The sequence below is a fragment of the Muscardinus avellanarius genome (assembly GCF_963383645.1).
Source record: "Muscardinus avellanarius genome assembly, chromosome: 9".
Taxonomy (NCBI): domain Eukaryota; kingdom Metazoa; phylum Chordata; class Mammalia; order Rodentia; family Gliridae; genus Muscardinus; species Muscardinus avellanarius.
The window spans coordinates 11852390-11866984 of NC_137795.1; the positions used below are offsets into that span (position 1 = coordinate 11852390).

Here is a 14595-nt window from a genome sequence, read left to right on the forward strand (position 1 = left end):
TTTGGAAGGCCAAAATGCCCCTGGGGGCTAGGGCATGTGCTGGCAGCGTCCGAGGGTGACAGAGGTGAGCTACCTGGCACAGTGACCTGCTGCTGGAGAAGCCCTCTCCTTGTCATCAGGGCCCGGATGCTCTGAGGTCAAGTCCTTGGGGTGGGGGGGCCGCCACTGTCCTCCCTCTCCCAGACTGCCTCTGCTTCCGCCCTTTGTGTGTACAAGTGTGCGTGCGCCTGCCGCCACACACACTCACCCTCTCGGTCTCACGCGCACACACAGTTCGCTAGCTCAGAGGTGCCATCCTGGCTTCTCGCCTGGCTCCCTCCTTCAGCCCTTGGGTGAGGCCTTGTGTAGGGAGACCTGGCTGCCTCTGCTCACAGCCTCTTCTCCACCTGGGGACCCCCTGGACTCTGGCCTCCTCCCCGCAGGTCCTGCCCAGGCCCAGCCTTGACCCAACAGCCCATCACCACACCCTCCATCCTCATCTTCACCCCAGCCCGCTACCGGGTCTTCTCCCTCCCTGACTCTGCCCCCACACTGCCCTTCGGCCTGAAGGGCAGCCTTCCAATTTCCCCTCCCAGTCGGTACCCATTCTTATTCCTGCTTGGACCGCAGCCCAGACCCCAGAGCAAGCCCACCATTTCTGCGCGTCGCCTTCCCGCCCCCCACACGTTCCAGGCTGCACCCGATCGCGAGTGGGGCGTGGCCGGGGCGGGCCCGGGGCGTGACCGGAGGCGTGGCTCCCGTGGCCCCGCCCCGCACTCCGTGTCCCGCTGCAGCGCCCAGACCTGGCCAGCGGTGCACTAGCAGTGGACGAGCGGTGGCCGAGCCCAGCTGTAGAAGCCCGGCTGAAGATGGAGCTGCTAGCGCGGCTGCCGCGCCTTCTCGCATTGCTGCTGCTGCTCTGCGGTAAGGGGCTTCGGGCGACGCGCTCAAGCCCGGGGGCCCCGGAACGGGCAGCGGAGGCTCGCCTTCCCTGGGGACCCGAGGGACGCGCAGTGGCCCTGGCGCAGCCCCCAGGCTCTGCGGGAGCGTCCCCGGCTGCCCCCCGCGCCAGAGGAGCTGAGGGCGAAGGACCCGGGCAGCAAAGGAGGCGCAGGGTCTCCTCCTGGTCTACTGCGACATCTCGGGGCCTGGGGCCCCTGCTCCAATGCGCTCTGACAGAGGAGTGTGTGTGTGTGTGTGTGTGTGTGTGTGTGTGTGTGTGTGTGTGTGTGAGCTCAGGACCAGTGGCGGTGATGTTAGCCTTTTCTGATCTCTCCTCTCCTAATGAATCTCTTTTTAGCAAGAAAACAGGACTGGGGGGACCATTGTTCACAAAACGGGGATGGATTAAATAAAAAACCTGTTTTGAAAAAACCTTACTAAGTAAATGCTCTGAGCATGAACAAGAGGGTGCATATATGTGTACATGAGTGTGTGGTATGCCTGTGTGCCTGCGTGTGTATTCGTGTGCACAGGTGCAGATGTGTGTGTGTACGGGCTTTGATGGAAGAATGCTTGCCAAGTGCTGGGGCTCCTGGGCCACGTTGGGAGGGACCTGGCCTGGCTATGGGTGACTTGGAATCTATCCTCCAGGGCCTACCTACCTGGTCCTATGGGATACCTACCTTCATCTCCTGGCCCCAGCCTCCCTGGCTGGAAGATGAAAACATGGGCCTGTTTGCAGCAGCTCGCTCAGTGTTAACAATCAGGGATTCTGTACGCATACACGAGGTGGGGAGGGGATGGGCCAGGCTCAGCAGTGACGTCCTGCCATTGAAGAGGTCTCTGTGCAGAGCGGCTTCACCTCATGATCCAGAGATGGAGCCAAGGAGTGGGTGGAATTTGGTGTTGAAGGGTGAGGACATGTGACCGCTTTCAGAAACCATGCACTGATTTGGGATTCCAGCAAGCCTTCAAAGCAAGGCCCCTCTGATGGGGATTTTGGTCTCCATAGTGGAAGGGGAGTCCTGAGTTCATTCCAAGGGAAGGGGAGGTTCTCCTGGTCACACCAACAGAAACTGCATAGAAAGCCTCCTCTGTAATATTCCTGGACACAATCCCTCAGGACTGCTTGTCCTGTTTTTTTTTTTTTTTTTTTTTTTTTTGGTGGTGTTGGAGATTGAACCCAGGGGCTTTCTACCTCCAAGCTATACCCTCAGTCCCTTTTATTTTTTTATTTGGAAACTGGGTCTCCTATGTTGCTGAAGCTGGCTGGCCCTGTACCTATGATCCTCCTATTTCAGCTTCCCAAGCACTGGGATTACAGGTGTGCATCACCACGCCCAACTTCTTGTCCTGAATTGGTGGTCTCTGCTGTCCCCCTCATCTGAGCGCCAGGTCCAGCCTTTCACAGACCTGCCTGGCCAGAGGAAGGGGCAGAGAGGTAAAACGTGTTCACGATCACACGGAATTTATCAGAGGTGGCACCGAGTCCAGTTTGCTCTCTGGAAGGAAGGAGCTAGGCTTCCCAGCTGCCAGGAATGATGTGTATCTGTGCTCTGGATCCTGATACCCTTCAGTCCTGAGCTGCCTTCAGGGTGCACAGAGAAGGGCCTGCCTACTGCAGGAAGCAGGGACTGCAGAGATGGTTTCCACTTACCATTTCTGAACAGGGAAGGCGCTGGCCTGTAGGGCTTCTTGAGAATTCAAAATCAGTATTCAGAGGGCATTTGGTGCTGCGCAGGTCCTGGAGATGAGGTCCTAGCAGATGTCCATTCTGCAGGGAATGGCCGTAGTGGCCAGCAGTTTCCCCAACTGCAATGTGGTGCAGCCATAGCAACCTGTAGAAGGCTGCCGTAATGGTCAGTTTGATTCGCTTCAAGCCCCTGGTGTTGGGCATGGTATTGCAGAAAAAAGGATTGCTTGAAGCAGAGGATGTGCCTCATGAGGGCACCCTGGTGTGTGTGTGTGTGTGTGTGTGTGTGTGTGTGTGTGTGTGTGTGTGCCCCTGTGGCTAAGCATGTTTCCATTATTATTTATTTTTGTTGTACTGGGGATGGAACCCAGGGGCATTCTACCTCCGAGCGACACCCCCATCCCTATTTTTTATTCTTTATTTTGAAACAGGGTCTCACTGAGTTGCAAAAGATGTTTCCATTATTTTATCATGAATAAAAGCAATGATGTCCTGCACTGAGTCACTTGCAGTCAGTCACACGGATCCTGCTGCATCGGGGGCCCAGGGCAGGGCTGGCCAGCAAGCTGCCTGGACCTGGAGGAGGTGTCTTGGAGCTCACCTGGCTCCATTCCTTATTTTACCTAAAAAACTCAGATGGAGAGGTAGACCACTACCCCGGGCCCACCACAGCTGCCATACTGCCCATCTCCATAGAGGAGGAGGGGGCGCCAGCGTCTCCTTTCCAAATGCCTGGCCTTTCTCTCAGAAATGCATCTGTTTACTGTGTACCATCTCTCAGCATCTGGAAGCCCCTGAGAGAAAACCTGCTCAGATCCATGTGTTCTCTGATTCCAGATAGAACTAACCCAAGTGGGTTTTTATTTTGATGCAGTCCTTTGAGCCAGTATGCAGCACACAGCCAGTACCTTGAGCGGCAGTGACCCAGGCCGGTGGTCTCCCACTGCTGTTACCCTGGGTGGTGTGGGTTCATGCCGGGAGCCCCTTGAGCTGTGTGTGCATGGGAAATGCCCCTTCCCATGGAGGGCCCTGCAGGTGCCTGGCCCAGGCATCCGCCCAGCACCCACTGAGCCAGGGAAGTTATCCCAGCACTTCTGCCTGACATTCCTGTCTGCACATGGCCCTCCACGGTGTGACTGATGGGCAGAGATGTTGGAGCATGCAGATTCTGGCGACACAGAGATTGTGTGGCACCTGGAGGTTCTGACGCTTGTGAAGGTTCTGGGTTAGGGTTAGGGTTAGTGGCAGTTCTGGAACACATCAAAATTCTGGGGTAAGGCCGGGCGTGGTGGCGCACGCTTGTAATCCCCGCGCTTGGGAGGCAGAGACAGGAGGATCGTGCAGGTTCGAAGCCAGCCGCGCGCTGGCTTAGGAGACCCTGTTTCCTGCCCGAGTGGTTCAGCTCTGGCCTGGACCTGGAGCCCCGGGAGGAGATCCCTGTTTCCAAATAAAAATGTAAAAATAGGTCTGGGAGTGGAGCCCAGAGGTAGAAGGGCTTCCAGGAACCCCAGTACCACCAAAGGGGAAAAAAAAATTCTGGGGCAAGCCGGGCGTAGTGGCGCACGCTTGTAATCCCAGCATTCAGGAGGCGGAGACAGGAGGATCGTGATTCACGGACAGCCTCAGCTACTTAGTGAGGACCTGCGCAACTTAGTGAGACCCTGTTTCAAAATAAAGAATAAAAAAAAAAAAGGCCAGGGAGTGTAGCTTGGAGGTCGAATGCTCCTGGGTTTTATCCCCAGACCACCACCACCACCAACAACAAAAAATTCTGGGGCATGTGGAAAATGGTTTTGCCAAAATTCAGCGCAGAATTTACCTTGTACATGAGGCAGGTGCATTGTGAGGAAGACCCCCTCCTCCCTTAGCTAGCTGGACCCATGGGGAGGGGTTTGCGAGGTGTGGGGGTGCTGGGCAATGGCTCTTCCCACCAGCCCTCTCTGACACTGGAGTGAGGTTGGTCTTTGATCAGGTGCTTGGGGAGAGCAGGGCGGAGAGAGAGTGAGTGACTGTCACCCGAGGGTGGCATTTCTAGGACCTTGTCCCAGAGCACTGTTTCAGAGCCTCACGGTTAAATAAGAGGATGTGTCCACCATGGCCCTGCATCTGGGAGATGAGCTGCCAGAAACAGTCATGACCTGGGCTGTCAGACTCATTCTCATTTCCAGGATGAAGAGAGGGAGGGGCAGGGGAGAGGGAGGAGGGTCAGAGAGGGACAGATGGGACTTTGCTGGCTGGTGCCCATTAGGCTGGTGGGAGGAGCTCAGGAGACCTACCCAAGGATGCTGAACAGATCTGACATGGACCACCCAAGCCAGGGCCAGGGGTGGGGACAAGGGATGGATGGACAGGGGCATGGCAGGTAGATGTTCAGAGCCCAAGGTGGCCAGCCTGGCCCCGAGCTGCAAGGAAAAGATGCTTTGGAGCAGAAGGCCTTAGGGATTCTCTGCCTCCGTGTGGTCCCTGGGCGGAGTCTGTCACTAGGTGCACTAAGAGGCGGGCAGACAGATTGCCCAAGGCGCCTTTGGCTGGAGGCTAGCTGTGCATTTGGCCTTGGGAAAGTTGCCTCAATCTCCCCATCTTTCAATTGGGTGGGGGTGGAGCATGATGCTTTTAAGGCTGGACCATGCTTAGGATGGGCACGGGGAATGCTGGTCAGTGCTGGGGGCGGCAGAGTCGGGGGCCGAGCGGGGAGGGGAGCAGTCAAGGGGCTGCTCGGTGTAGAGACGGTGAACGCGGCTCAGGGCTGTCCAGCTCCTGCCGGCTGCTCTCTGTCCTTTCTGCCTTCAGTGCAGGATCCTCAGACTGGCAGACATGGCAACATCTAGCGATGGCTGGAGATTGGCACCTTGGCCCTGCTGCAGGCCTGCTGGAGGGGCATCTGCAGGCCACAAGGACTACAGGGGTCATGCCGTCACTGTCTCCTCCTCCTCCTCCCTCTGCTCCTCCTCCCTCTGCTCCTCTTCCCTCTGCTCCTCCTCCCTCTCCTCCTCCTCCCTCTCCTCCTCCTCCCTCTCCTCCTCCTCCCTCTCCTCCTCCTTCTTCTCCTCCCTCTCCTCCTCCCTCTCGTCCTCCTCTCCCTCTTCCTACTCTCTCTTCCTCCTCCTCCCCTCCCTTCTTCTCTCCCTCCTCCTCTTCTTCCTATCCCTTCTCCTCCTCTTCTTCCCTCCTTCTCCTCCTCCCCCTCCCATCTTACTCCTCTCCCTTCTACTCCTCCCCCTTTTTCTCCTCTCCCTCCTCCTCCTCCTCCTCCTCCTCCTCCTCCTCCTCCTCCTCCTCCTCCTCCTCCTCCTCCTCCTCCTCTCCTTTCCGAGGAGGAGCATTCTTCCTCTGAGCTTCAGACCCAGACTTTTAAAAATTTTTATTTTGAGACAGGATCCTGCTAAATTGCCCAGGCTGGAGCCAGGCATGGTGGTGCATACTTGTAATCCCAGTACTTGGGAGGCAGAGACAGGAGGATCGCATAGGTTCGAAGCCAGCCTCAGCTACCGAGTGGGGCTCTCAGCACCTTAGTGAGACCCTGTTTCCAAATAAAATATGAAATAGGTCAGGGGTTCAGCCCATAGGTAGAAGGCCCCTGGGTTCTATCCCTACTACCACATACACACACACACAAATTGCCCAGGCTGGCCTCAAACTTGTCATCCTCCTCCTCCTGCCACCAGACCCAGCTGAATGTTGCTTCTCTTTTTCTTTTTGCAGTACTGGGGATGGAACCCAGGGACATTCCAACTCTGAGCTCTACTCCCAGCCCTATTTTTTATTCTTTATTTTGGAACAGGGTCTCACTGAGTTGCAAAGGGCCTCAGTAAGTAGCTGAGGCCGTCCAGTGAGTAGCTGAGGCCGTCCTCGAACTGTGATCCTCCTGTCTCAGCCTCCCAAATGCTGAGACTCCAAGCGTGTGCCACTGAGCTTGGCTAATCCAGGAGCATTCTAACCTCCAGGTTAAACACTCAGGACTTTTTACTTTTTCTTTTGAAACTGGGTCTCACTAGGTAGCTGAGGTTCTCACTACATTTCTGAGGCTGTCCTCAAATTTTTTAAAGAATTATTCTCTTCCTTTTTCTTTTCCAGGGCCATGGATGGAACTCAGGGCCTTGCATGTGCCAGGCGAGAACGCTGCCATTGAAGTAATTCCTGAACCTCCACGGAAGGTGCCCGCCAACCTGGGATCCTCCTGTCTCACCCTCCCAAGTCCTGGGATTGCAGGTATGCACCACCATCCTAGAAAACTTTATTCTTGTGTGTACGTCTGGCCATCGTTCTAGTATCATTTGTTAAAAAGACTGTTCTTTCCATAGTGAACGTCTTGGTGCCCTTGTAGGAAATGAATTTGTCATAAATGTGAAGGTTTATTCCTGTACTTTAAATTCTTATTTTTTTTTGTGTGTGGTACTGGGGAACTGGGGATGGAACCTTCTACCTCTGGGCTACACTCTCAGACCTATTTCATATTTTATTTGGAAACAGGGTCTTACTAAATTGCTGAGAGCCTCACTCAGTAGCTGAGGCTGGCTTTGAAATTGCGTGATCCTCCCGTCTCAGCCTCCAAACTACTGGGATTACAAGTGTGCGCCACCACGCCCGGCTTTCCTGGACTCTAAATTCTATCTCATTGATCTATATGTCAGACTTTATGCCAGCATAACACTATTTTGATTACTATAGCTTTGTTGTTAATTGTAAAATTGGCATCTGTAAGTCCCACAACTTTGTTCTTCTTTTTCTAGGTTGGTGGGGGTATTTGGGGTCTCTTTTTTGGTGGTATTGGGGTTCCTGGAAACCCTTCTATCTCCAGGCTACACTCTCAGACACCTATTTTTTATATTTTTATTTTTATTTGGAAACAGGGTCTCTTAAGCCAGCGAGGCTGGCTTCGAACCTGTGATCCTCCTGTCTCTGCCTCCCAAGTGCGGGGATTACAAGGGTGCGCCACCACGCCCAGCCCGGTCTCTTGATTTTCTATGCAAACTTTAGAGTCAGTTTATCAATTACTGCAAAGGGCCAGCTGTGATTCTGGTAGGGAATTGCTTTCAGCTTGTAGATCACTTTAGTTATTATGGCCATCTTAATTACACTAGGTGTTCCAATTCATGAACAAGGGATGTCTCATAATAAATATATAAATAAGGAAGACCTTATTTATATAGATCTTATTTAATTTCTTTCAACAATATTTTATTTTATGGTTCTCAGAGTATAAATTTTTGCAGTTTTTATTAAATTTATTACCAAGAGCTTAATTCTCTGATTGTATGATAATAAAATTTATTTTATTAGTCGGGCGTGGTGGTGATGCTTCTAATCCCAGTACTTGGGAGACTGAGACAGGAGGATCACAGGTTTGCAGCCAACCTCAGCTACTTAGTGAGGCCCTCTGCAACTCAGTGAGACCCTGTTTCAAAATAAAGAATGAAAAGATATAGCTGGGGGTATAACTTGGAGGTAGAATGCCTCTGGGTTCAATCCCCAGTACCGCAAAAAAAATTATTTTGTTATTGGGAATCGTTCCCGGGGCATTCTACCTTCAAGCTATACCCCCAGCTCTTTTTATTTTGAAGCAGGGTCTTGTAACGTGCCGAGGGTCTTACTAAGTTTCTGAATCTAGCCCTGAACCTGAAATCCTCCTGTCTCACCCTCCCAAATGCTGGGATTGCAGGCATATGCCGCCATGCCTTGATTGAAAATTGTTTTCTTAATTTCCCTTTTAGATGATTTATTGCTGATGTATGGACATTCAATTCACTTTTTTTTTGGTATCCTACAACTTTGTTGAACAAGTTTGTCAGCTCTAATAGTCTTTACTATCTGGATCTTTTAGACTCTTTTTTTGTTTTGTACTGGAGATGGAACCCTGGGGCATTCTACCGACTTATTTTATTTTGAAACATGGTCTCACTAGGTTTCTGAGTCTAAATGGCTGTGGCTGTCCTTGAACCTTTGATCATTCTGTTTTAGCCTCCCAAGTACTGTGATTACAGGTGGGTACCATCGCTTCCTGTACAAGGTCATGACATTTGTGAATAGCGCTAATTTTGCATATTCCTTTCCGATTTGGATTATTTTTATTTCTTTTCTTGCCTAATTGCTTTGGATAGCGCTTTCAGTACTATGTTGAATAAAAGTGATAAAACAGTCTTCCTTGTATTTCCTAATTTTAGGGGAAATCTCCCCCCCCCTCTGATAAGGGGATTGAACCCAGAGGCATTCTACCTCTAAGTTACACCCCCAGCTCTTTTTACTTTTTGAAACAGGGTCTTGCTAAGTTGCCGAGAGTCTTACTAAATCGCTGAAGGTCTTACTAAATTGCTGAGGCTGGCCTTAGATCTGCAATCTTCCTATCTCAGCCTTCCAAGTCCTGGGATTTCAGGTGTGCACCACCACACCTGGTATTTCTTTTGCTTTTATTTTCCTTCGGTATTGGGGATGGAACCTCCGGTATTCTACCTCCGAGCTACACTCCCAGCCCTATTTTTTATTCTTTAGTTTGAAACAGGGTGTCACTGAGTTGCAGAGGGCCTCACTAAGTAGTGAGGCTGGCCTTGCACCGCGATCCTCCTGTCTCAGCCTCCCAAATGCTGGAATTACAAGCGTGGCACCAAGCCTGGCTTCAAGGGGTGCAGTTTGTTCCAAGTGTTGCCTGAGAACAGAACCTTGAAGTTTCTTCCTCAGAGCCTCTTGAGAAGCTCAGACTTGGGACTGTGCACAATCTGACAGACCGCCAGGGATGAATGTCGTCTTCTCACTGGCCCCCTGGATGTTCCCACCGAGGTCTGTCTGTCCTGCTCAGTGGACAGTGTCCCCTCACAGGCTTCCTCTAGGGTTGGGCGCCTCTCACCAGCCTCCCCTGCTGCAGGCTGGGACGGTCTCGGATCTCAAGAGTTCCTCCTGGATGGCTGCGGGCACCTACTCTCTACAGGCAGAGGAGACTTGTCCTGTGCCAGGTGGACAGCTCCTGGGCGGGAGTCTCCTTTCAGGGAGATGGGGATCAGGGCTGAGGGAGGACTCGCTGAACTGTGGGGACTTCAGGAGGTGCTGCGGCAGGATGATCCTGCCAGAGGCCTGGGCACACCCAGTGCGAGCCCGTAGAATTCTCTTGTGTCCCCTCCCCAGGTGGATGTGCCCGAGTGTGCTGCTGCAATGAGACGCGAATGCTGGACAGGTTGCCCAGCTGCGGGAAGGTCTTCGCCGAACTGATGCGCAAGATGGATATCCGGAAGTGGTGCCACCTGTCCGAGTACATCGTGTGAGTGCCTTGCTGGGCGCGAGGGGCCAACTCACATCCATCCCTGCCCCTGCCCACGCCCCGCCCTGGTCCAAGACCCGGGCCAAGGCTCTATCCGAGACTGCACTCCCACGCCCCACCCGCAGCCCACCCGCAGCCCCACCTACGCCCCGCCCACGGCGCTACCTGTGGCTCCGCCCCCACCCCCACAGCCCACCCGCAGCCCCACCCACGCCCCGCCCACGGCGCTACCTGTGGCTCCGCCCACACCCCCCACCACAGCCCACCCCAGTCCCTCCTACTTCCCGCCCACGGCTTTATTCGTGGCTCCGCCCACACGCTCCACCCACAGCCCACCCGCAGTCCCTCTTACACCCCCCCCATACATTGCCCTTCCCAGGGTCTGTCCTGCGACAGTTGTCGTGGGCAGCATTCCTGTCTGCAGGCCAGGGCAGAGGACTTGGTGGCATGGGGCTACGGTGTGTGATTGTCATCACACAGAGGTGGCTGTGCCCTTTCTAGGCAAAGGCTCTCTTGGAGTGTTGCAGATGGCTCCCAGCTCAGCTTTTGGAGATCCGGGCTCTGAGGGAGGAGGGGTTTACCCCAGGACCTGGCTGTGAGGAGTCTCAGAGCCTGGGCAGCCTCCAGGCTGCAATGTGGCTGAGGCCCAGAAGGGCCTGTGGGTCCTGGACAGACAAGGATCCTCTTGGGTGGCCTGTTGGGTGCCCTTCCCATGTTTGATTCGATGAACAGGGAGAACCCTGAGAGGAGTCTCCCACTGTCCCTCCAGACGGGACAGGGAGAGGCAACTTCCCAGCTGGAAGCAGAGTGGGGCTCACAGGTCTGACACCCCCAGTCCCCACCTGGTGGGAGAGCAGGTTGACTTTTTGGGAGGCAGCTGGCCCTGGTCTTGGACTTTCCTTGTGGGCCCTTAGGTGAGCTTGTGTGATAGGGCTTGCAGGGTCATGCAGCTGTGGCCCACTTGCCCTTTGGCCCTGGAGAAACAGGGCTTGGGATATCCTCTGGCAGACCTGGGTGGTCATGGGGGAGGGGGCTAGCCACAGTGCTGGCCCTGGGAGCTCATGTCTTGCAGAGAGCAGGTTATGATCATAGATGTGGCCAGGGGTGCAGAGGCAGCTACAGGTAGAGATGACCCATATGTCCCGGAGCATGGGAGTGACTTCTAAGGAAGCCAGGCTTTGAGTCGGTGGCCAAGTGTGGCTGAGCCTAGAACACTCCATGTCTGACCCCCGGCCTGGGGGTCAGGGCAGGATTAAGGGGCCTGGGGAGTGTGTGGTCTCACCTTCTGCCTCTGCAGGTACTACGAGAGCTTCTCCAACTGCAGCGAGGTGGAGAACAGCGTCATGGGCTGCTTCTGGCCCAACCCGCTGGCCCAGGGCTTCATCAACCGCATCCACCGGCAGTACTTTTCCAACTGCTCAGTGGACAGGCCCCGCTGGCAGGATCCCCCGGACGAGATCCTCATTCCACTGATCGCGGTGCCGGTCGTGTTGACCGTGGCCATGACTGGGCTGGTGGTGTGGCGCACCAAAGGCGCTGTCCGGAAGCAGTGAGGGTCCTCGGACGGAAGGCCATGCCTGGCAAGCTGGAGGAACGTTCCTGGGGCTGCTCCAACGGTCTTGCCTGCCATGGCTGCATCAACTGGTCGCAGCAGGCCCCTCCCCACCCAGGCTAATGTGGTCCCTGGTGATTGGCCGGTTGCCTGGCTGGGACTTAGGCTGCCAGAACTTGTGTGCTGGGTATAGAAATCTTGTGCTGCTGAGTCCTTCCTATCTATTCCCGGACTCTGATTTCTAGCTATTTTTTTTCTTTCAGTGCTGGGGATTAAATCCAGGGCCTTCAGCATGCTAGGCAAGCGCTCTACCACTGAGCCACGCCCCCAGCCCTCTCACCATTCTTTTCGTAGCAGTGACCAGCCTCGCCCAGCCCAGGACCTGACCCTTCTCTAGCCCCAACCCTGCCCCATCTCCTGCCTGGCTCTGGCCCCTGCCTGTATCCTGGTGGAAAGGGAGGCACAGCATTTGGAAAGATGCTGTGTGAGGGAGCCTGGAGCCCTCCCGGTGGGGAGAGCACGCAGGTCCTCTGCTGGAAAGTCTGGGGGTGAGGAGGAGCCCACAGACCTGCCTTCTGCTCCCCTGTGATTCTGTGACCCCTGTGGCTGGAGCGGGGGTAGGTGAGCCCTCACAGGGGCCTTCGCAGGCACAGGCCTCCTTCTGTTCCCTCTGGAGAACATCTGCATGCTCCTGTGTTGTCTGCTGCTGTCTGAGTAAAGTCTCTCTATGTCTGGCATTTCTGGTTTTATTTATTTATTTATTTATTTATTTATTTATTTATTTATTTATTTTTGGCACTGGAGATGGAATCCAGGGACATTCTACCTCTGAGCTTCGCCCCCAGCCCTGTTTTTTTTTTTTTTATTCTTTATTTTGAAACAGGGTCTCACTGAGTTGCAAAGAGCCTCACTAAGTAGCTGAGGCTGGCTGTGAACCTGCAATCCTCCTGTCTCAGCCTCCCAAGTACTGGAATTACAAGTGTGTGCCACCACGCCTGGCTGCATTTCTGTTTTTTTTTTTTTTTTTTTTTGGTGGTGGATGGAACCTAGGGGCATTCTTTGTCCGAGCTACCCCCCCACCCCAGCCTGATTTTAAAAACATTATTCTTTATTTTGAAACAGGGTCTCACTAAGTTGCAGAGGGCCCCACTAAGTAGCTGAGGCTGGCCCTGAACTGCAATCCTCCCGTCTCCGCCTCCCACATGCTGGGATTACAAACGTGGGTCACCACGCCTGGCTGCATTTCTGGTTTTATTTCAGGGTATTTAGAGAGTGAGTTGGTGGGTTTCTCAGGATTGATGAGTTTTCTCATTTGGCAGATGGGGTAAGTGAGGCCCCAGAGCCCAGCTGTCAGAGCTTGGAGGCTTAAGAGCTGCCCCACATGGGAGTGTGGCCCAGCGGGAGGGGCTCTGTCCATGCTGCCCGTAGCCCCTTCTGGCTCCTGTTTTCTTTCCAGGGTCGCTGTGGGCTTGCCAGAAGCCCTGAATGGGTGTTTGAGGGAAGAGGAGGACTTGTCCAGGTCTGGCCAGGGCAGATGCTAGTCCTGAGGTCCAGGGGGAGGTGGTGCTGTGCCTTCTGTCTGTGCAGGCCCCGTCTGCATTCTCATTATGAGGACCTGTGTTGTTGTGTGTGGGCAACTGGCCCCGGGATCCCCTTGGAAGAGGGGGAACCCTATGGTCCCTGAACCTTTGAGGCCCTGTTACTTTCTACACTTCTACACGCAGGCAGGCAAGTCCTGGCCTTGGGGACCACAAGACAGGAAGTTTGGGTGGCCATCTGAGCCTGTGCCACCAGGGCAAAGCACAGGGGCAGAAACTGAGTCTGCCCCATATTCTTTCTTTTCCCTTAATTTGGTGCACTATAATTGCACATCATAACAGGGTACAGAATGTTAGAAAAATACATGCATACAACTCTTATTGCCCACCCCAGTGGGCACAAAAGTCTTTGAGATTGAAATTGGCACCGTTGTGTACGTTCATAGCATTATTTCTACTGCCAATAGCCCCAGTTACTGGGGAGGCCAAGGTGGGAGGATCTCTCGAGCCCAGGAGTTCTGGGCTGTAGCACGCTATGCCGATCCGGTGTCTGCATTAAGCTCGGCATCAATATGGTAACCTCACGGGAGCGGGGAACCACCAGGCTGCCTAAGGAGGCGTGAACTGGCCCAGGTCGGCAACGGAACAGGTGAACACGCTTGTGCTGCGCCCTATTCTTGAAGCAGGCGGGGGCACAGAGGGTCGAGATCTGAATGTGAACCAGCTGGGTGACTCCTGGCCTGGTTCCTGCCACCTGGTCATCTGAGATGTCCACGGCTGGAGGCGATCGTGTGGGAGGTCCTAGGAGGTCAGATGCCCAGGTATCAGACAGGCTGGCCTCACACAGCCAAACATTTGACATGCTAGCCTGTTCACAGATGATGTACTGGGGGGGTGGAGTCTGCCTTGTCTCCTACATTTGAGTACTGGGGATACATCTTGCAAAGTGCTGACGGAGCCTCATAGTTTCTTCCTGGGGCAGCTTCCATAGATACAGGCTCCCAACAACTGTCCTAAAGAGGCAGGAGCCTGGAGCCAACGTGAGCCCGTGGGCACGCTTGTCTGATCTGCCATTTTTTTTCCCAGCAGCTGGGGGGGTCCCATCAGAAAGTGGTCAGTGCTCCCACCCTGGCTGTGGGGAGTGGCCCGTGGCAAAGGGGACAGGCAGAGGTTATTTGGAGCCGCCTTCTTCAGGTGGAGAAGCCTGGGGCGGGGGCCTCCTGGGCACAGCAGCCTGGGGCAGGTGTGGGGTTGCTGCCTGGCAGAGCACGGTGTAGCTGCACTTGGGGGGCTGCTCACAGGGCACCCCAGCTTCACATGTGTTTGTGAACTTACATGCATCCAGCTACCTGAGCCCAGGACTGTGTTGGTTGGACTGAGCTCTGCATCCATGTTGACAGCCTCTCCTCCCCCCGCCCTCCACGGGCTTGCCTCAAATCAAACATTAGTAAATATTGAAAGGGCCCAACTGGAGAGAAAGCTGTTCTCTCAGCATAAGCATCCACCACGCTCCATGTACTCGCTTCTGAGCGTTCCGGTCCAGTCGGCTATGAAAGGGTCTCTGTTCCACAGCGGCGGCAATTCCCAGCGAAGACACTCACGCCAGGATGCAGTGAGCACCTCGTGCCCCGCTCAGAGCACGCGC

General features: G+C 54.4%; 1 protein-coding gene across 1 annotated transcript; it reads left to right on the forward strand.

The window, feature by feature from the left end:
* Positions 1 to 848: 848 nt before the first annotated feature.
* Positions 849 to 11413, forward strand: RAMP3 (receptor activity modifying protein 3; the record flags this gene model as incomplete). The annotated part of the gene is made up of 3 exons (XM_080701158.1): positions 849 to 903; positions 9728 to 9860; positions 11158 to 11413. 3 exons carry the CDS (start codon positions 849 to 851, stop codon positions 11411 to 11413), a joined length of 444 nt encoding a protein of 147 aa, XP_080557284.1.
* Positions 11414 to 14595: the final 3182 nt, after the last annotated feature.